The sequence below is a fragment of the Myxine glutinosa genome, chromosome 10 (assembly GCF_964187855.1).
Source record: "Myxine glutinosa chromosome 10, kmMyxGlut1.1, whole genome shotgun sequence".
NCBI lineage: Eukaryota > Metazoa > Chordata > Myxini > Myxiniformes > Myxinidae > Myxine > Myxine glutinosa.
In genome coordinates, this window is record NC_136270.1 from 62,733,764 (window position 1) to 62,761,069 (window position 27,306).

At 46.5% G+C, this 27,306-nt stretch overlaps 1 protein-coding gene across 1 annotated transcript in view; it reads right to left on the reverse strand.

Annotated features, from left to right (window-relative positions):
- The window catches only part of LOC137433624 (carbonic anhydrase-related protein 10), a 295,408-nt gene that overhangs the window by 176,819 nt on the left and 91,283 nt on the right, over window positions 1-27,306 (reverse strand). Inside the window, exon 3 of the mRNA XM_068125924.2 lies at window positions 6,140-6,282. Coding sequence (XP_067982025.1) covers window positions 6,140-6,282 — 143 coding nt within the window. The remainder of the gene's footprint in view (window positions 1-6,139; window positions 6,283-27,306) is intronic.

The following is a 27,306-nucleotide window of genomic DNA, read 5'->3' on the forward strand; positions in this document are numbered from 1 at the left end:
CAACCCCTCACTGTGCCTCATCCCTTCACCTTCAAACCTTTCATCCTCCTCATCCTTCCCTTTCTTGGAACTCTTCTGCAATCGCTGACACACTAACAACTGCTCTCCCTACCTCCCCCTCTCATCCTTCATCTTACCCTACTCCTCCCCTCCCCTGTCCTGTACCCAATGCTCCCCCTCTCTCTTCATTAACGGTATGGACCTCAAACATCCGGGGCCTTCGCTCAAACCTGACTGATCTCTCCATACAGGTTGCTTCTGACAATCCAGACTTGATCTGCTTAACAGAGACTTTCCTCCTTCAAGATGTCTCTGATTCCTTAATATCTCTTCCTGGTTACTCCCTCCTCCGGTATGATAGACCTGAGCCTCGGCCTGGTGGTGGGGTGGCTATCTTTATCAAAAACTCTCTTCCTCACTCTCCTTGCACTGCCCTCTCTCCTCCTCACCCCCAGGAGTACCTCTGGCTACGGCTTCCTCTCCGCTCCCACCTTTTGTTCATATGTGTTCTGTACCGTCCCCCAAACAGTGATGACTCCATCTACATTTCACTGTCTGACAACATGGACCAACTTCTATCCACTCATCCCAACTCTCTCTTCCTCATATGTGGTGACTTCAATTGTCATCATGCCACCTGGTTGGGTGTGGGTTCCTCTCTCACCAGTCATGGCACCTCAGCAAAGGACTTCTGTGACTCACTGGGATTGACACAATCTGTCAATTTCCCGACCCGGATCTCAGCCAATGGAGTATCTTCTCTTCTAGACTTGATTATGACTAACTTCCCTGCTAATGTCTGCTGCTCTTCTTCTGCTGCAATCGGTTCTTCTGATCATGTGCTTGTCAAAGTGGACATCTCTCTGGCCATTCTCAGAGAGCCTCCTCAGCGTCGACAAGTCTGGCATTTCACTCAGGCCGACTGGGACGGTCTTCAAGCAGCCATCAATTGTCTGGATTGGTCTCCCATCTCCACTGCCTCTGACATCAATTCTTCCTGGGAATTCTTCCAAAGCAAACTGATCTCTCTCATGCACAGATTTATCCCATCTCGCCTTCAGTTGTCTTACCCTTCCTCCCGTCCATGGTACACTGAATCTTGTGGTGAGGCAGTTGCCCTGAAACAACTTGCCTTTGCCTCTTGGAAGGCTAATCCAACTGAAGGAAATCTCAGTTCCTTCCACCAAGCTCGGAACAAGTGTGTGTCTACCCTCAGGAGTGCCAGGAAGCACTATCTCTCCTCACTCAAGAATGAACTCTCAAACCTGTCTCCTTCCTCCAAATCCTGGTGGCATCTGGTCAAATCCGTTTCTGGTGTTTGTTCCCCCTCCATCCCCTCCCTTACCTCAAATGGCCACACAGTTGACATCGCACGTGACAAAGCCGAATGCCTCAACTCTGTGTTTGCCTCAAAATCCTTAGTCCCAAACCCATCTCTCTCTGTTCCCACCTTTCCCAGTCGAACCAAACTGCTCCTGGACTCTGTGACCTTCTCTCCTGACAAGGTGGAGGAGTTTTTGTCAAACCTCGACTCTGATTCTGCAACTGGACCAGATGGCATCAGCCCACGGGTCCTAAAATCCTGCTCTGCCGCTCAATCTCACCCTCTCTCTGTTCTTTTCACCCTATCTTTTGCTCAAGGTCATCTGCCAGCATCCTGGAAATCAGCAAACATTACCGCTTTACACAAAAAAGGTGCAAAAACAGATCCTTGCAACTACAGACCAATCAGCCTGCTCCCAATTATCAGCAAAGTCATGGAATCCATCATTGCTTCGGATATGAAATCTTTCCTCTTCTCCAATGGCTTGATCTCTGATCATCAATTTGGTTTCAGACCAGGTCACTCTACTCTGGACATGCTGCTTCTGCTGTCTCAACAATGGATGGAGGTCCTCAATGCCAAACAGGAAATCAGAGCTGTCTCCCTTGACATATCACGTGCCTTCGATACGGTCTGGCACCCAGCTCTGCTCACCAAACTCTCCTCCTATGGTATCCATGGAAATCTCCATGCATGGCTTGCGGACTTCGTCTCTGGTCGTAGTCAACGTGTGGCCCTGAATGGATTTCTCTCATCTCCCCTTCCCGTTCAGGCTGGAGTTCCCCAAGGCAGTGTGCTGGGCCCTGTGCTTTTTCTGGTCTTTATCAATGATCTCTCCGACTCTCTGGAAAATCCTCTGTATCTCTTTGCTGATGACTCCACTCTCTGCCGCTCCATTCCTCTTCCCTCAGATCGGCAGTCTGCAGCCTCCTCACTCTCTGAAGACCTGGACAAAATCACAGACTGGTCAAACATGTGGAACATGTCTTTCAATCCTGACAAATCTCACACTCTTACTATGTCTCTCCGAAAAGATCGACTGGACAACCCTCCCATCTACTTTCTCAACAATCCTCTCCAAGAAGTTCTGTCACTCAAGCTTTTGGGTCTCACCATCTGCCATGATCTTTCTTGGGAAAACCACATTTCCAAGCTGGCCTCCAAAGCCAGTCGCCGACTGGGCATCCTCCGTCGTGCGAAGTCCTTCCTAGGCACACCTGAGCTCCTCACCACATACAAGGCTTTCATCCACAGCTCAATGGAATACTGTTCTCCCCTATGGGCTGGTGCTCCTGCCTCACACCTGGCTCGGCTTCACGCTGTTGAATCCAAAGCTTTCAGAATCATTGGAATCTCCCGCGATGAAGCTATCTCTGAGGGCCCTTCACTCACTCACCGCAGGCAGGTAGGTGGTCTTTCTGTCTTCTACCGACTCCTCTCCGGCCTTGCTCCCCCAGCTCTCTCTGTGCTCTGTCCCCCAAATATTCCTACAGGTCGCACAAGATCTGCCAGCCACCCTCTGATGGTTAAACTTCCGAAATCTCGGCTCTCTGCTCACCTTCACTCTTTCATTCCTCTTTTCTCCCGCCTCTGGAACAAACTCCCATACTCACTTCAATCACACTCCTCCCTCCAGGTCTTCAAAACAGCTGTTCACCACCATCTCTTATCTTCCCCAATCCAAAACCTTGATCTTTTCTATCCCCACTAATTCACCCCAGATCCACCTTGTTTGAAATTCCAACTTCTTTCCTGGAAGTCTTGGCAGTGTCCATACGTTTTATACCTCTCCCACCCCCCCCCCCTTCCCATGCCTTCCCCCCAAAGCCCTCTCCCTCCCACAGTTCTCTCGATGTCTCCATGTCTCTCGGTCCCTGCTCTCAAATGTTGTGTTTGTGTCCTTCCCCCTCTCTCCCCATCTTGTCTACCGCTCCCGATGTTATTTGTTTTGTGTGTCTGTTTGTCTTTCTGTGTGATTAATGTTCGCTCTTTCCACGAGCCTCGATCTTGTATACAAAAAAACAAACAAAAAAAAAAACTCCTCCAAAGACCCTAAATACCCAAAATACCCTGAGGATCCAAAAGAACCTGCAGACCCAAAATAAACCCAAAGAACCTTAAAGACCCCCAAAGGCCCAAAAGACCCTGAAGATCGAAAATACCCTGAAGACCAAAATGACCTAGAGGAACCAAAACACCATGAAGACCCAAAGGACCCCAAAGACCCAAAATACCCCAAAGACCTAAAATACCCCAAAGACCCCTAAAGACCCTTGAAGATCCAAAATACCAAACAGATGAAAAGCCCACAATGACCCTTTAAAGACTCGAAAGGTTAAAAAGACCCCAGAGACCCAATGGACCCCAAATACCCATAATACCCAGAAGACCAAAACACCCAAAAGACCAAAAAACACCCTGAAGACCAAAAAGGCCCACAAGACTGAAAAGACACCGAAGACCCAAAAGACCCTTTTTTCTTCTGAAAACCATTCTCAATCATTAAGCACAGTCTAATTTGAAGGGAATGTTATTTTATTTTATTTTCGAATCACAAAGTGCCGAAAAAAGCCCAGAGTGTCGATTTTGGAGTTTGCCAGTGACATCACATTGTGAACTCACCGTGATCCTGCCAGCAACAGTACATAGAGACAGTGCATTCCGAGCTCAGATTCCAAAAATGATTGGGGATGTTGGAGGGGGCGGGGTGTGTGGGATAGTTGTGGGTATTGTTAGTTGGGGTGATGGTTGTTAGGGGATAGTGTGGGGTGGTTGTGAGTATTGTTAGTTAGGGTGATAGTTGAAGGGGGATTGTGTGGGGGTGGTGTGGGGTGGTCATAAGTATTGTTGTCTAGGGTGACGGTTGTAGGGGGATTGTGAGGGTATGGTGGAGGGGTGGGGGGGGGGGGGAGAAGAGGAGGGTGGAGGTTTGTCGTGGGTACTGTTAGCTAGGGTAAGGGATGATGGTTTATTTTTGTTTTTTTGGAAAATTGGGATGCCTCAAAGACCAAGGCCACCTAAGTTGAACAGAGAAATGGTGTGCGGTGGTGTGGGGTGGAGCATTGTTAGCTAAAGTGATGGTTGATAGGGGATTGTGAGAGGATGGTGGAGGGGAGGAAACGGGTGGTGTGTGGTTGTCATGGGTATTGTTAACTAGGGTGACAGTTGAAGGGGGAGTTTGAGGACATGGTGGAGGGGAGGGGTGGGAGGGGAGGTGTGGGGTTGTCATGGGTATTGTTAGCTAAGGTGACGGTTGATGGGGGATTGTGAGGAGATGGTGGAGGGGAGGAAAGAGGGTGGTGTGGGGTTGTCGTGGGTATTGTTAGCTGGGGTTATGGTTGAAGGGGGACTTTGAGGAGATGGTAAAGTGGGGAAGGAGGGGAAGAGGTGAGTGTGGGTTGGTCATGGGTATTGTTAGCTAGGGTGATGAATGATGTTTTTTTTCTGGAAAATTGGGATGCCTCAAAAACCAAGGCCACCTAAGTTGAACAAAGAGCCAGCAATATTAACAAAGGAAATCATCAAGACTCCAAGTCAAAGCAGTTGTATCAGCAGAAAAATATCCTCAATAAGAGATGGCAGAAAATGTGTTGTATGCTTGGAACAGGATCGCCCATATAGTCAGGTTCACTATGTTTTTTCGTTCAAAAATTTTGGAAATTAGCAAAACTATACATTTTTGGAATATTTGAGCATGAGGAATCCAAAAATTTATGTTAGCATTTGCGTAGACACCTTTGCGAAAATGACACTCAGGACAATGATGAAGATCTGTAAAAGCATATTCCTGAACGGTATAGACCTCGTAGATCCTGCGTATAGGACTTATAGTTCAATCAGATACTAACAAGGCTGCTTTCTTGCTTTATAAACCCATACCTATAACTTCAAAGGACTTGCAATCATGTATTATGTAATACAGTTATATCACAAATATAAAGACAATGGTTTTCAATTACCTTTGTTTGTTGCTTTTCTATAATCCTGAGCACTATTTTGAGGCCTTTATTGGATTCCTTGACCCAGAAAACATAGGATTAGCATATTTAATTAAGTCTCTAGGTTGACTAGAAGCCGAGATAGCGCAAAATATGTATTTTATGGCGGCCATTTTGAAAATCCAAAATGGCGGCCATGCAGGTGTCTGTGCAAATGCCAACATTGATTTTCGGATTCTCCATGCTCTGAAGATTCCAAAAATGTACAGGTTTGCTAATCCCAAAATTTTGAACGAAATTATATTTGTTAACATGGTGAACCTGACTAATAGGGAGGGTACTCTGCTAGTATATAATATACATATATATATATATATATATATACATACATACATACATACATACACACACACACACACACACACACACACACACACACACACACACACACACACACACACACACACACACACACACACACACACACACACACACACACACTGTTATGGCTCACTGAGCCACTGACCTTTCCTAACTTTTCTTGCCCTTTTCATTTGCTCTGTATTTCATGATCTCTGCCCAATGTATATGCATAGAAAAATTATTTCATCTCCTCATTCTTCCCGAGCCTTCAGCACTGTATGCACCCTGAGACCCATGTTAATGTCAATGTAATGCGAACTGTCACAGCCTTAATGAGCGAATTTCAATGTACCTTCCTATTATTTTACCACAGCATAGCTCCATATCAAAGCAACACACCACACGTTATTGACAGTTACAGTTGGACAAAATCCCTTGCATTGACTTAAACCGGTGTGTTTATTGCACATCTTCATGTCCCAATGAATTGCCAATGGATTAACACTGCTCTTACCTTTTTGCCACCGGTGTTGACCTGGAGTGGAAGAAGGAAAGGGTCGTAGACCATGCGCCCGGTCTCCACGTCGATTGGAGATTGTTTTTTCCCCACAGAGCAGAGTGCCCAGGGAGAGTGTACAAAGCCCCAGAAAGCAGGCCCTGAAAACAGAGAGATACATTGATGGATACATAGACAGACAGATAGAATTGTAGATGTACATTCACCACCAGAAAAAAAATTCAGAATATGAGGACTCATGATTGCATGATAGATAAAATTCATGTTGGAAACACCAAGAAAGATTTATTCAAAGTTTTCCGTTTGGAGGCCGAACTAATTACGAGGATTATAATGAAAGAGCAGAATGATTAATTAAGGTTTTTACAAGATAAGCAAATCGAAAATAATAGCCGGCGAAGTCGGTGTTGTGAATGAACGTTTACGTATTATGTTGAAAAACAAGATTATGCTGGATCCTTTGAGAATTCCAAGCTTTGACGCACCAAATCGCTCAAGGGAGGCCGCCATCTTGCGGATGCGGAAGTATGCAAAAAAAATTGAGAAAAAGTTCAATAGGAGTTTGTTTCACCCGTCTTTGTTTGATTCACAATCTAATGCACCTCTAATTTGTAATTAAAATACTTTAAGACCAACCTCGTTCCCCGGGCCCGTACGGGCTCTGGTTATCTTCAACGAAAATCGTCACCAAACACCGGAACCAATGAGATTCGAGCATTTGAAAAAATATTTCAAAAAAGCTTATTACGCGTTTGAGGCTGAAAACGGCGTCAAATACTCTAAAATTGACGAAGAATTATTTTTTAGAAATCTCGTGGACGTAGGGGATAATTTTTCACGGCCGGAAATATCCGAAGTTGAGACAGAATTCACCGAATTAATCAAGAAGGAAATTTTATAAATTTTAATCTCATCCAGAATGCAAATGGTGTCATTTTGAACGAGGTACGGTACCTACTCCACCTACCTACAACCAACTACCTAACCTACTGATGCCATAGTGATGGGTAAAATAGTGGCAAGAGGCTTTGGCTTCGCCAGCTCATTGTGGCTTTGCAGTCGGGTACTAGTAACCGGCGAAGCCGGTGTTGTGAATGAACGCGTATTATGTTGAAAAGCCAAATTTTGCTGGATCCTTTGAGAATTTCGAAGCTTTGACGCACCAAATCGCTCCATGGAGGCCGCCATCTTGCGGATGCAGAAGTATGCATAAAAAATTGCGAAAAAGTTAAATAGGAGTTTGGTTCACCCATCTTTGTTTGATTCACAATTCTATGCACCTCTAATTTGTAATTAAAATACTTTAAGACCAACCGCGTTCCCCGGGCCCACACGGGCCCTGGTTATCTTCAACGAAAATCTTCACCAAACACCGGAACCAATGAGATTCGAGCATTTGAAAAAATATTTCAAAAAAGCATATTACCGGGTTTCGGAGGCTGAAAACGGCGTCAAATATTATAAAATCGACGAAGAATTATTTTTTAGAAATCTCGTGGCCGTAGGGGATAGTTTTTCATGGCCGGAAATATCCGAAGTTGAGACGGAATTCACCGAATTAATCAACAAGTAAATTTTATAAATTTTAATCTCATCCAGAATGCAAATGGTGTCATTTTAGGTCTGAATTTTACCAAGTCTTACCAGGTACGGTACCTACTACACCTACCTACTACCAACTACCTAACCTACTGATGCCATCGTGATGGGTAAAATAGTGGCAAAAGGCTTTGGCTTCGCCAGCTCATTGTGGCTTTGCAGTCGGGTACTAGTAACCGGCGAAGCCGCTGTTGTGAATGAACGCGTATTATGTTGAAAAGCCAAATTTTGCTGGATCCTTTGAGAATTTCGAAGCTTTGACGCACCAAATCGCTCAATGGAGGCCGCCATCTTGCGGATGCGGAAGTATGCATAAAAAATTGCGAAAAAGTTAAATAGGAGTTTGGTTCACCCATCTTTGTTTGATTCACAATTCTATGCACCTCTAATTTGTAATTAAAATACTTTAAGACCAACCTCGTTCCCCGGGCCCTGGTTATCTTCAATGAAAATCGTCACCAAACACCGGAACCAATGAGATTCGAGCATTTGAAAAAATATTTCAAAAAAGCATATTACCGGGTTTCGGAGGCTGAAAACGGCGTCAAATATTATAAAATCGACGAAGAATTATTTTTTAGAAATCTCGTGGCCGTAGGGGATAGTTTTTCATGGCCGGAAATATCCGAAGTTGAGACGGAATTCACCGAATTAATCAACAAGTAAATTTTATAAATTTTAATCTCATCCAGAATGCAAATGGTGTCATTTTGAACTAGGTATGGTACCTACTACACCTACCTACTACCAACTACCTAACCTACTGATGCCATCGTGATGGGTAAAATAGTGGCAAAAGGCTTTGGCTTCGCCGGCTCATTGCGGCTTTGCAGTAGGGTCATATTAATGATACAGCTCAAAAGGAAATGATCAAGCAAGATAATTTAAAAACAACTTTGAGTGAATGGCCATTTTTGGCTACCAAGGGGCAACCATGACATGACCTAGTCATTTTCGTTCACCTCCCACCATGATATCAACAAATATACCCGTGTCTACTCTGTCATTTCGCTCTGATATCATAAATACTCCTATAACCGCAGTATGTAATCTTCTCTACTATAATTAAACTGCACTGCATTCACTAATCTTTCCTCATGACTCAAACAGACCATGAGCTGAGTCGTTCTACAGTTCAATTCCGCTTCCGGTTTTGACTTCCGCTTCCGGTTTTGCCGGCGAGGCTGCGTTTTTTCCAAGATACTTTTTTTTTGAAATACCGACTTCTAGAGTCCCTGTATAAAGAGAGTTGCGCCATGCGCTGACCCGAGATTTCTGGTCACGTGATTTCGTGGTGCCATTTTGTGTCTAACTTCACCGTGCGTGAACGTCAGCTTGGTACGGGAATGTTGTTTATTGCCAAACAAAATGACTGGTTGTTCTGCTTTTGGTTGGTCAAACCAATCTGGGAAATATAAGATGTATAGATTCTGTACTGAATGTATGAACCAAGTTTTGTACTGAATGTTTACTGTGTTGGCCTCATCGTGTTCCTGGTGAAATTAAACAAGTTATGGTGAATACGACGTCTTATCTGTGCTTTTCCATATCTGTTCGACTAGACGAACCGTGCACATTGCAGGTATTGTTTAAAGTTTTTTCTCTGTTTAATTACGGCTTGGCGCAGTCGAAAATTAAGTGTTAATTAAGTCGCCAGCTATGAAACATATTAATCGATCAGGCAATATCCATCAGAGTTCTGGGCAAGGGTGTAGTAATAAATGAACGTTTCAATCTTACTAGATGCCGATGACGTTTTCCTTATGTCAGAGACAGAAGCTGACTTGCAGCTTGTTAAATCATTACCATGGAAATTGAATATAAATGTCGATAAAACTAAAGTTGTACACTATAGAAATATGGCAATACCACGTACAGAATTTGTTTTAAGTGTGTTAGACTATATGTCGGCTGGAAGTCCTACACCGGAATTGCTCTCGGCACCCTTTAAAAAATATTGGATATGCCCACACTCCTTTCTAAAAGTTATTAAAATTCAGAGAACGACAGCATTGGTTTGTCTTACTTATAATGTTAGCTCTTATATGCAGTGTTGGCTTGTAATATGCATTGCCATACCACTTTTAATATCACCACACAGCTCTTTTTCACGGCAATAGCTGAGTTTTTGACAAAACAAATATCACCTGTATGTAATAATAAGACTAAATATGTGTAGTAAAATTTTTTTTAGCAGGTTTAGAATATATCACCCCATATCGCGAATGTACATGTATATCTAATCCGACACACTTAGACACAAAATGGCGTCCAAATTTGAGTTGACACAACTCTCTATATACAGGGACTCTACCGACTTCTTTCTTTCCTGGAAGTTCGAGCAGTGTCCATGTGTTTTATACCTTTCCCACCTCCCCCCCCCCCCACACTCCCCCCCTCTACCCTCCCATGTCTCCTCCTCCCAAGCCCTCTCCCTCCCACAGATCTTCCGTTGTCCCTGTTCTCTGTTGTTGTACTTGTGTGCCTCTCTCTCTCTCCCCACCTTGTCTCCCGCTCCCTTTATTGTATGTTTTATGTCCGTTTTTGTTTTTTTGTTTTTTTTGTGATTGATGTTAGCTCTTACACGAGCCTCGATCTTGTATACAACAAAAGCTAAAAAAAAATCCGTTACGTACCTCATGCGAATAAACGCATTTCATTTTAAATATTAGATCAGCGTGTATTAAGTCTAAATCTGCAGTTCCACACTCAATATTCCAGCATAAAAACTCATTATTTAACCCGAGGACATGATCACCATTTGATATTCGTGCTGCCCTTGATCACTCAGTGATATGGCAATATAACTAACCAATCAGAAGCAGGTGGATGAATTTACGGCACTATTTTATTTTTGTCACCTCGGTATGGCCTACACGGAGTGTGAGACAAAGGAATGCAAACAATGCGGTGTCCGATACATTTTTGTCCAAAAATTGGAAATTTGAATTCAACGAGAATAGCTGGGAAAAAGTGCAAAGGTTTGCCTCAAAATGGACCGAGCCTGATGGCGAGGAAACACCATTTCTTCGAGTGAGATTTTCCAGCTTGAAGGTATATGTACAATGTACATACACACAAGGAAAAAAAACAACTTTCCCTTCGTTCGGCCAGTGGCTGAGTTTGAGTCGAGTTGGTTTTAGTAAGATAGCTTTTTCGATGATGGTTAATCTCTTTTCCTGCTCGCATTATCTTGAGGGCAGAGGGATCTCAATGGGTGTACGTATTTTATGAATCATGAATAAGAAGGGGGGACTGTGTCTACATGTTAGTCAGGTCATTAACCCCTGCTTGTTATCATCCCAATAAATTATGTCGTACCTGCTATGCAGTGGTCATCAGATCAGTCAAACGAACAGGTGTTGGTTTGAGATTAAATTTGCTTTAGTTCTCATTCTGATTCTGTTAAATATATACATTACTATTGTCAAATTAAAGACCAATAACTGCATTGTAGCCCCCAGGAGTAAGCCAGATAGAATAACACACACACCACACCACACACACACACACACACACCACACCACACACACACACACACACCACACACACACACACGTACACAAGCATTCCCGTGCGCGCACGCGCACACACACACACACACACCACACACACACGCACATACACAAGCATGCCCGTGCACACACACACACACACGCATGCCCGTGCGCACGCACACACACACACACACACACACACACACACACACACACACACACACACACACACCACTAACACAGATGCTTTTGTTTGATCAGATTTTATACACATATACTATACATACTGTACGTACAAATAAGCTGTGTAAGTTTCAATCTGATATCTTGAAAAATTCCCGAGGTTCGGCGATAATAAAATCATGTAGCGGTTACCGCTGGATGTACATAATCGCCTTGCACCGGCCAGAACACGGCCAGACGCGCCTCTCCCGGGCATGCCCGGACTCACTGTTCCCGGGCACGCCCGGACCTCCCGGGCACGCCCGGTCTCGTCTTTCCCGGGCATGCCCGCTCTCGCCTTTCCAGGGCTCGCCCAGAGCGTCCGGGCATGCCCGCTATCGCCTTTCCAGGGCTCGCCCAGAGCATCCGGGCATGCCCGCTATCGCCTTTCCAGGGCTCGCCCAGAGCGTCCGGGCATGCCCGCTATCGCCTTTCCAGGGCTCGCCCAGAGCGTCCGGGCATGCCCGCTATCGCCTTTCCAGGGCTCGCCCAGAGCGTCCGGGCATGCCCGCTATCGCCTTTCCAGTGCTCGCCCAGAGCGCCCGGGCACGCCCAGCCTCGACTTGCCAGGCCGCAGCCAAACACGCCCGGGCAGGTCCAGACTCGCCTTTCCAAGGCTCGCCCTTGATACCCGGGCATGCCCGGTATAGCTTTTGCCGGGCAAACTTCCCGACATAAATGTGTATATATATTGTTGCCCGAAAAACGGGCTTGTCAGAATACCTGAGCTGTTTTGTTTCAATAAAGCAACTCGGACGAATTCCGTCTTTGGTCGCGTCAATTCTTTCGACTCGCGTTGGAGCGCAGTTCCTTCATTGGTGACCTACCGACATGGATACGGCAGTGACGCTTAAACTGCCTACCTTCTGGGAGGCTCACGCGGCTGTTTGGTTCGCCCAGGCGGACTCCCAGTTCGCCCTGCGAGGCATCACCGCGGACGACACCCGCTTCCACCATGTTGTGGCGGCGCTCGGTTCCGCCACCGCGGCCCGCGCCTTGAGCCTCCTCCAGCACCCGCCGGCTGCTGACAAATACGACGCGCTGAAGACGCTCCTCCTCGGCGCTTTCGCCCTCTCACCGGCAGCACGCGCACGGCGCCTGCTTGACCTGCCCGAGCTCGGCGACACGCGCCCGTCCGAGCGCATGGACTATATGCTCTCGTTGCTCGGCGAGCACTCTCCGGCATTCCTGTTCCGGGAGCTGTTCCTCCGTCAGCTGCCTAACCCGGTATGCCTCGCCCTGGCTGGCACGTTGATCACGGATTCCCGCGCCCTCGCCAGGGAAGCCGATAAGATCTCCTCGGCGGGCCAGCACATCGGCGCGGTTACCTGGAGCCCGCCGCCGTCCGAGGCGACGCCCACGACGCCCGAGCGCCCTGCGCGGTTGGAGGCCGAACTGCCGGTGCAACTGGCGGCCGCCACGCCGCACCGCCCACTTCCGACACGACGGCCGGGGCCTCCACCTGACCGGGCGTGGTGTTATTACCATGCCAGGTTCGGACACAAGGCTCGAACGTGCCGGCCCCCGTGCACTTTCGGCAGGTCGGGAAACGGCCGGGCCGGCGTTCATTCCCAGCCATGAGCGCCGGCCACTCGGGCAACTTGCTGTTTATTCGGGACAAAGCGTCTGGACGGCGTTTCCTGTGCGACACTGGCGCCCAACTGAGCGTCATACCTGCCTCCGAGCAGGACAGGCTGGACGCAGTTTGCGGCCCCTCTTTGGTCGCTGCTAATGGCTCGGCCATACGCACTTTCGGCCCACGCGTCGTCACCCTCTGCTTCGGCAGCCAGCGCTTTCAATGGACTTTTGTTACCGCCAGCGTCCCCGTGGCTTTGCTGGGCGCCGACTTCCTCTGCGCGCACGGGCTGCTGGTCAACGTCAAACGACGTCGCCTTGTCCACGCCCAGACCTTCAGCTCCCTGGCGTGCACAATGAGCAGCTCCGCGCCGACCGAACTGGCGTGCGCCCTCCCGGCAACGAACGAGTTCGCTCGCCTGCTCGTGGAATTCCCGGCCCTCACGCGGCCGACGTTTTCGGCCGTCGCGGTGCGGCACGGGATCGAGCACCACATACCCACTACGGGCCCGCCGGTCTACGCCAGGGCCCGCCGCCTCGACCCAGCCAAGCTCGCCGTGGCAAAGGCCGAATTCGACGCGTTGGAGCACCTCGGCATTGTGCGGCGCTCCGATAGCGCGTGGGCCTCGCCACTGCACATCGTGCCAAAGCCGGGGGTGGATGGCGCCCGTGTGGCGACTACCGCCGTCTCAATGACGCTACCACCCCCGACAGGTACCCGATCCCGCATATTCAGGACTTTTCCGCCCGTTTGGCGGGACGGGTCATCTTTTCGAAAATTGACCTGATACGGGGCTACCACCAGGTACCTGTCCGGGCGGCCGACGTCCCGAAGACGGCCGTCATCACGCCGTTCGGCCTGTTCGAATTTTTGCGGATGCCGTTTGGCCTCAAGAACGCGGCCCAGGCGTTCCAGCGCTTGATGGACGGCGTGCTGCGCGACCTGCCGTTTCTTTTCGTCTATCTGGACGACATCCTCGTCGCCAGCACGTCCCGCGCCGAGCACCTCCTCCACCTCCGAACACTGTTCGGTCGCCTCAGCGAGCACGGCTTAATTGTCAACCCGGTCAAATGCCACTTCGGCGCGACGACCGTTGACTTTTTGGGCACCGCACCACGGCCTACCACCCCCAAGCCAATGGGTTGTGCGAGCGGTTTCACCGCTCCATGAAGGCCGCACTCATGGCCGGCCTTCAGGACGACGGTTGGGCCGACCGGCTGCCGTGGGTCCTTTTGGGCCTTCGCACGGCCCCCAAGGAAGACCTCCAGGCGTCCGCCGCCGAGCTCGTCTACGGCCAGCCACTCCGCGTCCCGGGCGAATTCATGCCTGACGCTACCAGTCCCTGGTCCGCCGCTCGCCAGCGCTCGGACCTCCAGGAGGCCGCCCGACGATTTGCCCCCATGCCGACGTCCCGCCACGGTGGCCCCCAGTCCTACGTCCCCCCGGCGCTTCGCACAGCGGAGTATGTCTTTGTGCGTCATGACGCGCACCGGGGGCCACTCCGGCCGCCGTACGACGGGCCCTTCCGGGTCCTGCGACGGGGCGACAAGTCTTTCATCGTCGACTTCGGCGGCCGGCCGGACCGGATTTCTGTGGACCGCCTCAAACCGGCGCACATGGACGTCGACCGACCACCACGGTTGGCCCTTCCTCCGCGGCGAGGCCGCCCCCCGTCCACAGTTCCCCCCGCTCGACCACCCACCACCACGTCAGTCCCCTCCCCACGACCCTCCAGGGGTCGCTTCGGCCGGGTCATCCGGACCCCCCTTAAATTGACCCTGCCGGTGCAGGTCGATTCTGGAGGGGCGTGTGTAGCGGTTACCGCTGGATGTACATAATCGCCTTGCACCGGCCAGAACACGGCCAGACGCGCCTCTCCCGGGCATGCCCGGACTCACTGTTCCCGGGCACGCCCGAACCTCCCGGGCACGCCCGGTCTCGTCTTTCCCGGGCATGCCCGCTCTCGCCTTTCCAGGGCTCGCCCAGAGCGTCCGGGCATGCCCGCTATCGCCTTTCCAGGGCTCGCCCAGAGCGTCCGGGCATGCCCGCTATCGCCTTTCCAGGGCACGCCCAGAGCGTCCGGGCATGCCCGCTATCGCCTTTCCAGGGCTCGCCCAGAGCGTCCGGGCATGCCCGCTATCGCCTTTCCAGTGCTCGCCCAGAGCGCCCGGGCACGCCCAGCCTCGACTTGCCAGGCCGCAGCCAAACACGCCCGGGCAGGTCCAGACTCGCCTTTCCAAGGCTCGCCCTTGATACCCGGGCATGCCCGGTATAGCTTTTGCCGGGCAAACTTCCCGACATGAATGTGTATATATATTGTTGCCCGAAAAACGGGCTTGTCAGAATACCTGAGCTGTTTTGTTTCAATAAAGCAACTCGGACGAATTCCGTCTTTGGTCGCGTCAATTCTTTCGACTCGCGTTGGAGCGCAGTTCCTTCAATCACAAAAATATCCCATTGGATTATAATTGGGTGAAGTTGTTGTCATGGACAGTGTTTTTTTCAGTTTCTTCAATTTTGCAAGTAACAAACAGGCGTGAATACATAAACCTCCATCCACCTTTGGTGGTGTTAAAAATAAGTTTCAACCATTTCCACTCATACTTCCATCTTCGTGATTGCTTATCTACTACGACTTCTCCAAAATTTCCTTCCCTTTCCTCCCAATTGATTCACATTTAGCATCAGCATTCACATCACCATCATGCTTATTATTATTATACCTCATGACTTATTATAATTACTCTGCACGTGCAAAGCGAAAAGCAGGGTTAAGCAATTGGTTCATGTCCATCTGTCTGCGGTCCATGTCCATCCATCCATCCGTATGATCAGTTTATGATCGAGGAACAACTTATTTAAATTGCATGTTATATTTTCAACACAAATCGGAACATAAATAGGAAGACAAGTTTGCCGTTTTATTGTACTTTGACTGAATACTTCCCGATTGTGCAAGCGCTGAGGAGTGAGATCATATTTTTACTGTCCGCCTAGCTGGCAGTCAAACGAAATTGAAAATCATTCCAGACAGGAAACCTACTGTTTTTAAGGATGTTATATAAAGGACACAAACAACAGACACAAAGAACTAATGTAACGTGTTAGATAGGGTGATGTAATAGACACTAGGCAAAACGGTGGTGAAACCCCAAATTAATTTATTTATATACCTTTAAACCTATTTAAACATTTATTCAAAATGAATTCTGTACTTGAACCCTGTATAACACAAATTGCCCTCATAATACTTCCAAGAACCATGCTATATATCGATATATATATATATATATATGTATATATATATATATATAGCATGAGAGGGCTTGGCATGTGAGAGGGTGAAGAAGAGGCCGCCGATATGGGTTTTCAATACCGATTGACACTTCATTCTCTGGTGATCAATAAAGCCTCCATCCCCTAAACTGCAACTCAATGTCATTAGTGTGCAAGACTGCTTCAGTAGCTCCAAAAGTCCGGGTTTTTCAACGATCTTTCATATCATCAATTTCTTGAAATTGAAATATATACTTGAACACTGCTACTGGATATTGTGTTCTATGAACTCCCTCGTTCCCTAAAGTAATATTTTCACAAATCACCTTCCCCGTCCCCTCTGCCCCAACCCTATTTCAAGTTTATGCCAATTTCCAATTTCTCACGGTGATACTGTGCCCAAATTGGTGCAGTGGCCATCAACACAGTCTGTGATGGAATGTATAAAGCAAGCAATATTTGTCCAATTTCTATTTGACACAGATGATGCAGTCTGCTGTAAAAAAAAAAAAAAAAAAAAAATCAAGAATGAGAAATCCTCAGCATGGAGGAATTCAAGTCACTTTGCAGTTGCTACTACAAAACGACTCTGCATCACTAACAATTATTGTGATGGACACATATCGAGTGTGGCGACCAGAAATGATTCATACTGCATGTCAGAAGGAAGAAATTTTATTCCCCCCAACAAAAATTTTAAGTTGTCTGACAAGTGTCAGCAGCCTCATGTACACATACGATAAAATCACAGTTATGTGTCATGCAGTGACATCAATTATGATGATGTCATGTGTGGCAGCACGAAATAATGAGAGACTAATGTAAGCGGATATTGCGATAACTGTGATATAAATATACAGTCTATCGTGACGTTGAATTCGATTAGCTGTCTGCCTGAAAATGTCTGCTTAAACAAGTGTGATGACTTGTCTGAAGAGTGGTCACGTCTGTAGTATGTGTCAACCATTTTTTGAACCAATAATATTATCTCCTAGAAGCCTAAATGACATCCATTGCAGTGATGTCACAGGCACAGATCTTGGCTCAAAGGAAATGAGAAACCTAATTTAGTGATTATTGCTTCATTAATGGCTATAGCGTAGTCAATGCACATATGCAACTAAGTCTACCAAGACTACTTCTTAGTTTACTACTACTACTCGGCTTAACGTCCATCTGAGGCACTGTGCACACCCTGCCTGTAAAGTACGGTTGTGACAGGTTAGTCGGGTCAGGAATCAAACCCAGACTAGATAGCTCAAAGGTAAGTACGCTACCTCTGCACTCTCCTGTTTCACCATTATACAACATAAAGGGAATTAATATTTTAAGTACAGCTGGCGAGGATCATTCAAGAGAATAAAATGGTAGTGAAAAAGGCCAAAGTCTTATATACTACGCTTACTGTACCAATCCTACTGGCCCTCACAGAAAACTCCCTCTGGTAAGTAAGCATCTCTTCCATTAATTTGGAGAAATTCCAATCCATTCCACGCCTCCACCACTATTGAACCTGATGGCCTCCGAGCTTTTCTACACTTGCTGAGAATCTCTGCCTCGTCAATTGTACAGAAAAGGAATAACTCAAAGGGAGAATATTCACCCACCAATTATCTAGTGCGCTTTTGATACCCAACAGAATAGAATATTTTTACGGCATAGCCCATAGGGCAAAGCAGTCTAGAACAGTATTTGTCCTTCCGTATGTATGTCCCCTCAAAAGTATACCATTCAGAGCTGAGGATCTGGTTCCATGACAGGGTGCTGTGATTACGTCTGATGTCATTACGGCGGTATGGCGGCTGACTCTCCACACTCCGGCATTTTGATTCCAATTTCGTTCAGGCTGAACATTTCGTCGAACCTGTCATATATCACAATCACCATTCACTAACTTTACGTTTTTCATTCAGTGTGAAACACTAACAGATTGTTAAAATGACCATCAAATATCGAAAGCATAGACGTTACATCTCTTCCAGCACAACGGTACGTATAGGCCTTAGGCTTCATGCCTCACCTTTGGGCCGCTTCGGACAAATTAAGCCCAGGTTTCTTTATACAGTAGTGTATCGTTTCAGTATTATCGTTTTCGTAATAGTAAAAATAATAATATAGTAAATATGACCATAACATTTTAATCCCAATGTCGTGAATACAATGTTAATGGATTGAAGCGGTGTATGGTTCATGAATCAATGATAAGTGGTGTATGGACTAACAACCGCGGAAGTAAGGAATTCGCCTCAGTTTTTTGATAGCATTTATTAACCCAGCATTGTGGGGTATATAGATTACAGTAGATCTTCCCTCAGTTCTGTAAGTAAAAATTACCTCACGGATGTCGGGATTCCTCCAAATTTATTTGTTTAATGTTATAAACAGCATTAGCGACTGTTTAAAAATCTAATCATATGTGATTTTGGTTTATAATATTTTACAAGCCCAGCTACGCCGGTGTTAGACTTTCGGTCTTGTTTATACAAGAGTGAGACTCTTGGAACAGCAAAGGACAGAGGATAGCCATGGGGAGGGGGGTGAGAGAGTGAGAGAGTGAGTGAGTGAGTGAGTGAGAGAGAGAGAGAGAGAGAGAGAGAGAGAGAGAGAGAGAGAGAGAGAGAGAGAGAGAGAGAGAGAGAGAGAGATAGATAGATAGATAGATAGATACAGACAGATACAGACAGATACAGACAGAGAGAGAGAGGGAGAGAGACTTGACTTTTAAGGTCTTTTATTACAAAAGTATAAAAAGCAGAACAAAACAAGTAATACAAGAGCAGTCAACAAAATAATTAAATCAAGGAACTGAAAAACATATTAATTAGAGCAGCAAAAAAAGTTCATCTCTCTCCACCTTACACAGGACTTCAGCTTTGCACCATTTTTGAACAAAAAGATTAAGCCGAGAAGTCTCTCGGTAAAAGTTAAATTCAATTTTAAGACGGGCAGACACAAGGCCTTTAAAGGCTAACAAAATACTGCATTCCGGTGAACTTGTCCCAGAAACCCTACTCTTCCGTGTGATATATATTGCGAGTTTCGCCTTAGCAAGTAAAAAATTCACAATTCGAGAGCCGACATTCTCATTAGACACGGGCATGCAATACACAAAGTGATAAAAGGAAAAACAAAAACCGAAATTCTGGAAGGTATATTTCAGAAGTTGAAAAAGTGGAACCAGCCTTTGGCATCCGACATATGCATGGAAAGTGTCCTCGAAGTGATGGCAAAAAGGGCATTCATCAGATATCACGAGGTTCAGTCTTTTAAGGAACACGTTGGAAGGCAAGGAATAGTGTGCAAGCCTCCACTGTATGTCTCCGGCACGCTTAGACACGGGTGACGTGTACATCGACGACAAGGTAGAAGATGGAGCCCCTGCAGGCAGAAGCTCTTTCCAGTGGGTGGTCAGTGGGCCATTGGGGTTAGCAGAAATAACAACATTAAGACATTGCACGTACTTTGCACAGTTTGCCTTTGCACAGGCTTGTAGAGGCTTTATGGAAGGAGCACCAGAAAAACAAAAATCAGGGAAGTCAGGGTGCAGTGTTTTTGTGTTCTCAACATCGTGCAGTAAAGGCCACGATAAATTAAAAGAGTTAAACACTTTAACAATTGAACGAAGAAGTTGTCCAATTAGTCGGGCTGAAGTAACATTGCAAACTTCCAAAATCTGGTTAGGGGTCTGCCATCCAGAATAAGTATGGTTGACAAAATCCTTGACTAGAAAAAAACCAGATTCAATAAAGGATTGAATTAGGGACCTACTTTGGCAGCCATGACAAAAAAGGCTATTGTAGAAAACAGGTTCACACATTAAGTTCCAAAATTTGTACGTATCTTTGTTTCGTACTGGAAGGAGGCACTGACTGGCATTCACGAGGTGGTTAGTCGAAAGGTGGTTAGTCGAAAGGTGGTTAGTGGTTAGTCGTGGTTAGTCGAAACACTTACGCACTTACGAAACACGAACAATGGTTAGTCGAAAAGCTAGTATTTTACTGGTAATGTCCACAAGTCCTTGACCTCCTTTATCCAAAGGGACACTTAGAAGATCAGCTCGAAGCCGGTGCATACCGTTCCAGAAAGAATTAACAAGGATACGCTGCAAGTTAATGACTAGCGATTTGGGCGGTTGTAAGACAGCCATCCGATGCCAGAGTTTGGAAGCAGCCAAGTTATTAATTATCAGCACTCGACCTCTATAAGACAGTAGGCTGGACAATCTTTTCCAACAATTAAGGATATGGGAGATATGATCAACCATCTGATCCCAGTTCTTTAAGGAAAAGGTCTCATTCCCAAGAAACACACCGAGATGCTTAACACCATCATACCTCCACTGCAAAGCATTAGGCAGGGAAGGTGGGACAAATAACCCAGAAGGACCAAGACACAAGGCTTTACTCTTACTCCAATTGACAGTAGCAGAAGATGCCAAATTGAATTCACATAGAACACTTGTGAGGGCAACAAGGTCAGACTGAGTGTTAACAATCACACACAAATCGTCAGCATACGCAAGCACCTTAACAGGATTAGCAAGAGGTGTCACCAAGAACCCAGAAAGTTTGTGGCATAAGTGAATCAGCAAGGGTTCAATGGAAAGTGAATACAGGTACCCGGAAAGGGGGCAGCCTTGTCTAATACCTCGCTGAATAGGAAAAGGTGAACATAAACTGTTGTTGAAGTTCACCAAACTAAAGCTGTTGTGATACAGCAGCTTGATACAAGAAATAAAGAAGGAGCCAAACCCAAACCCCTTCAAAACTTCAAGTAAATACGAATGGTCAACACTATCAAAGGCCTTGTCCTGATCTAAAAGATCAGCCCGGTGTTAACATTCTGACAATGACAAATCGAAATCAAATCACGAACAGAAAAAATATTGTCGAATATCGATCTGCCGGGAACACAATAAGACTGGTCGGGGGATACAATGTGCCCAATTAAGGTCTTTATGCGATTAGCGAGTAACTTAGACAGGATTTTGTAATCAGTACAAAGTAGAGAGATCGGGCACCAGTTCTCAACAAGTTGAAGATCTCCCTTTTTAGGGATTAATGAAATGACGGCACGTCTGCAGCTCAAGGGAAGTTCACCAGTTTGTATGCTTTCTATGAAGACAATTAATAGACATGGTCCCAGCAAATCCCAATAGGTGCTGTATAATTCCACTGGCAACCCGTCTAAGCCAGGTGCCCTGCTGGTGGGCAAGGTCTTTAAAACACTAGTGAGTTCGTCCAATGTTATTTCGCCTTCAGCAGTCAAATTCTGGGCCTCAGTAAGTGTAGGTAAGGATGCGGTAAATGAATGTATATGGTTTGGGAAAGTGTGCTTGGAGGAGTAGAGGTGAGAAAAGAAAGTCTTAATAGTAAGTTTAATGTCACTTGGATCAGTCAAAATCCTTCCGCCAGCAGAACGCAAGGACAATATTTGTTTTTGTTTTTTTGAGGCAGTTTCCAGCTTGAAGAAAAGTCTGCTCGGGTTATTTAGTTGTTGCAAATGAGTCATTCTCATCCGAAGGAGTGCACCCTTTGCACGTTCGGCCAGTAATTCATTTAACAGGGCTCTCTTTTCATACAACGTCTGCTGCTGCCCATTATTACAAGAGGAGGACACTTTGTTTTGCAAGTGAAGAATTTGTGTCTTCACCAGATCTATATTTACACATCGTGATCCCGAGTACTGTGTCGTGAAATTTTTTGACAAAAAACTCTAATTTGAGCTTTAGCGTTGTCCCACCACTGACGTAAACACGAGAACTCTTTATCCATCGTGATGTAATGTTCCCAAAAGGCCCTAAAGGATGCAACAAAGAATTCGTTTTGAAGAAGTGTTGTGTTGAACTTCCAATAAGGGCTCACCACCTTAATGAGTGGCAACTGAAAATGCATAGTGATGATGTGGTGATCGGAAAACCCAGATGGGAGAATAGAGGTGTTTAAGACGAGGTTGAGGAAATGGTCAGAAACGTACAATTTATCAAGTCGAGCTAGCGACACTAAGTTGTTAGAGCAGCGACACCAAGTAAATTGTTGCTGCATCGGATGTTGCAATCTCCAAATGTCTGTCAACTTGAATCTTGATATTGAGCGAACGAGAGGTCTTGTACTGGCTGCATGTGGCTCAGCCCCATTCCTATCAAGGGAGGGGTTAAGTGTGCAATTGAAATCTCCTCCAAGACATAGAAAGTGGTCAGGGGGAACACCAGCAAGATACGAGTCAAGACAGTCAAAAAAGGAAGATCTTTCAGCATTTGTACTTGGTGCGTACACATTGATTATTGTGAAAAGCTGCTGACCAACAGAGAAAGTCAGCGAAGCTAAATATCCCTTCACAATTTATTTAAAGGAAACCGAAGTCAAAGGAAGAGTTTGCCGAAAGAAGATGGCTATCCCAGCAATTGGGCTTGATAAATTGCTAAAGAACCAACGCCCTTTAAGAAACAACTCCCACTCATAGTCAGGCAGATAGGTGTATCCATCATAAGAATTGTGGGTTTAGACGTACAAGCATGAAATTTGGCACAGTCATAGATAATAATCTACTGAATAATTCCAGATATGGACCCACCGCGAAAACGTCCTATGGTAGCCATGGCGGCCATTTTACAAAATGGCCGTTTTGACCACGATGATTTTTTACTGGACGACACAAATGCTTCTTTATGTTCTAATGAAATGACTCTAGATACACATATATGCCATAATTGTATTCTCATCTCTCATCAAATGAACCTGTGAATGTAGCTGCAGTTTGGAACATTTCTCTACGTACTATCTCCGCTGCCCTTGCAAGACATATGGCTTCGTCATTGTAGTCTTCTTTGCAGACTTTACGGAGGGCAGGTCCTACATCTTTATCAAATGCAAGTAGTATATCACGCCCTTCCTTATGAGCCGTAAGGTCTGGGATTTGGGCCAGGATACGATTTTTTAACTCTGTGCTATGTTGTCTGACATGCTGCTCCACTCCAAGTTGTTCTAGACGATTAGAATAAAGTTTGACGAGATCTGCAAGTTTAAAGACAGGGGCATGCTCTTCATCTATTCTTGTTTCATCGATAAATGACAGCAACTCGGCTAGTGAAATCCCATGGTTGACTTTATCAGTTGTGTCCATCTTCTGTTTATCTTGTAATGATTTAGTTTTGTTGTAAAGTGAAACAAGACACCTTGGATGATATTTTGCATCTTGTGCGACCATGTCCCCAGCACTCAATTTTGCAAGTAGCCTCTCGTCCTGCAGGTCTAATGCACATCTTCGTACGCGTGAGTCTAGACGAAAAGTTGATGCCTCACGGAGTGGTTCGGAAGTTGACACATCTTCGCATAAAAAACAGACATCCGATGCTGCCACTTCATGATGAGCGACTTGACGAGTGTATTTCTTGGATGGAGTAGCATCAGGGTCGCAACCCTGTGTGCATTTCCTTTTTTCTGCTCGTTGTAGTTTTATATTATTGAATTTTGTATGGCAAGATTTGTGCCACTTGGCATTGTTCTCCAGAAACGTAGCTTCAATGCCATTCCCGTCATCAAGGCGTCCTAATTCTAGTGGCATCGGTAATTCGTGAAGTTCATTGAAACATCTGATGTTGAAGGCAATGGTAGAATAACCAACTCCAACATCGTGCCGTTTTGATTCTGCTGGGCATTGCAAACTTTCTCGTGTGATTTTTTGGCACAAAACGCACTTGTTCCAATCCGTCTGTACCTGCGCCTTTGATTGTCCAGGTTGCAGTGGATCCACTAGCTGATAACTCTTAGACATTTCGCTGTTCGAAACACCAACTGAAAAAAAGATAAGATACGATAACAAGTTGCAATAAATAAATAAAAACTTTATTTAATTTGCTAATTTGCACTTTATTTAATTTGCTAATTTGCACTAATTTGCATAAAAATGATACGTGGGACATTTTTTCAACTATTTAACATAGCAAATCATTTTCTACACATTTTTTCCTATCTATAGACACCAATGAGAAGTATATTTCGGGGGGGTGCATGAGACCCCTATCTAGCCACTAGACTAAAAGCGGCCATTTTGTAAAATGGCCGCCACGGCTACCATAGGACGTTTTCGCGATGGGTCCATATCTGGAATTATTCATTAGACTATTATCTATGACTGTGCCAAATTTCATGCTTGTACGTATAAACCCACAATTGTTACACCTATCTGCCTGACTATCAGCTAAAGAACCTTCAGTCGAATGAGTTTCCTGCAACAACAAGATGTCAACCTTGTTGCACTCGATTAGTTGTTTAACTTGCACTTTACGAAGAGACGTGCGACCACCGTTGATATTAAGGCTGGCAATGCATAGTTTCATTGTGATGAGGCACCGGCAGGACATCAGCCATGGTCTTTGAGTTCGCTCCGAGCACGACTTAGAAATTTTCTTAACCGGTGATGTTGAGAGTCTGCAACGTTGTACCGATCCGGTCTAGAAATCATTAGTTGAGCCACTTGAATGAAATCTTCTAGGACTAGAAAATGATCTTTAATTTTGACCCCCTTTTTGCGAAAACTTTTGTGTAAGAAGGCGTGAACGGCATCGGGAGATACTGAGGAATCAACCTCAACGTTGTGAGGAGGAACATCGCTGCCTGTGTCACTTAAGGTCGAAGCAACAGAAGATGTTCCATCAGACTCGTAACCCATGCTGTCAACCACAAGTTCCCGCGATTCTTCAGCAGCAATTTGTTCAGATGCTGCAGGTGCAGCCACCTCCAGATCACAATCAATTTGTACATCCGGTGCATCGATTTTAACTGTGGCATCTGTACATGGTGGGGGTTGGGAGAGGGTCTCATCGACTCCACGAGGGATCTCCGGTTCATCAAGCACAGTGGGAGTAACAGTTTCATGTGTACTCACAACAGGAGTACAGGGCTGCTCAGGAGGTGAGTCCGTGGGAATGGGTTCAGGTGATTGTTTGGCAGGTGTTCTTACCGCTTGCGCATAGGAAGGAGACCTCTTGGGTTTCACTTGATTGTCTAATTTGGTATCAATTGCCCGCTTCTGTGCTTTATTCCGGGTTACAACCGTGAAGCCATCATCTGCATCATTCGTCCCTCCTGGGTGAGCATTTTGTGAAGGAAGTGATTCCTGTCCCTCAGGTGAAGAAGAAGAGTCCCGTCTTTCAGGCGTAGGCAGAAATTCCTGTCCTTCAGGTAGTGTGGTGCTCTGATTGGATGCTGAATTAACCTCAGGAAGATTATTCGGACAATCCCTTCGCAGGTGTCCATGCTGATTACAGGCATAGCACGTTAACACCTTTGTTGTTGCTTACATTTGATAATTGTAGTTATCATGTTTTATCGTGAATTTAACATCAAGGTCACGACGGTTTTCGTTCAAAACCATAAATAATTGACGTCTGAAGGAATAAACGTGTTTATAACGATCGTCACGGCACCGTAAGGGAACCATTGAAATGCGGGACATGACTGTGCCAAAACGACGAAGAGCAAGCTCAACTTTTTCGTCCTCCAAGAATGGCGGAATGTTGGAAACCAGAACTTTTACTGATGGCGAATCAAACGGTGAAACTGGGATGAAAATATCGGGCTCGACGGATAAACTCGATTCCACAACACTCGCAACCATAGCTTGTTGTAAAACGAAAACAACAACTTTCTTGTTCATCCTCGAAGCTGCGAGGACATTTTCAGCTCCAATAATTTCACCGACGGCGATAATAATCGCCTCGACCGCAACATGAGCTGGAGGGACGCATGTGAGGCCATGCTTCCTGCTTAACGATCCGAACGCAGTACTGCGAGGACGGACGCTCGTCATGCCGGCCCGGGCCGTGATAAATATAGCGACGGCAAAGGGAGAAAGTAATTATTCAAAAGAACAGTTCTCTCACTTTACACGAAGCGATAAGAACATGCGGATGCAATGGAAAGCAACGAACTCACTTACCATCACCCACCGCATGCGCTCTGTCTCTCTCTCGTCTGAAGGAAGGGAAAGGTTCAAACACAGGGGAGGAAACACGAAGTAATGATATGAGAACAACAGAGGGGGGAGGGAGAGGGGGGGGGGTGATGAGGGCGAGGAAAGGTTGAAACGATGAGGGAAAACAGCTGGAAAACTCGACAGCCAGAGCAACTCACACCTCGCCGAACTGCACAACCACCATCTTGCCGCGCCCAACACAAGAACGGCCAGCAGGGGGCGAGAGAGAGAGAGGGAGAGAGAGAGAGATAGAGAGATAAAAAGGGAGGGGGTAGAAAGATGGAGAGATTGGGTGGTGATACAAAGAGGGAGAGAGAGAGAGAGGGAGAGAGCTAGCAAGAGATTGAGATTTAAAGAGAGAGGTAAAGAATACAAACTGCCATTTTGTTGCATTGTAGTATCATAGAGTATTGTTATGTCTGGGGGGGGCGGGGTGGGGGGGTGCGGGGGGGGGGGGGGGGGTGCGGGGCGGGGGGGGGGGGGGTGCGGGGCGGGGGGGGGGGGTGCGGGGCGGGGGGGGGGGGGTGCGGGGGCGGGGGGGGTGCGGGGCGGGGGGGTGCGGGGCGGGGGGGGGGGGGGTTGCGGGGGGGGGGGGGGGTAGAGGAATATCTAGAGCCAGGTAGATCTGCATAGGTAGGTACTCGACTGTCGTGATGGGGAATCTACCTGTAATAAGTTCTATGTTTAGCCCGGATGTCGGTGTAAGTGCGCATCTGTGTCCCCGCTGCGAGGGGGCTGGGCATGCTAATTAGTACAGGGATTATGGGTAAAATTCCCTCTTTCGTCGTTCCCTCTGTCGCCAATCCAGTGTCCATTATGGCAACGCACTCATATAGACACTTAGATAGGTCCCTTAGTGCACACATTAATTAATTCCCCTCCACCACAATGACTTGGAAGAGGACAAGCAGGAAGCCAGATCGGGGCACCGACGCATGGGGCTGCAGCCAGCCACACCACCAGCTGGCCTAGCAACGAGCATCGTGGCAAGCAATAGCCACACCCAGGGAACGGGCGAT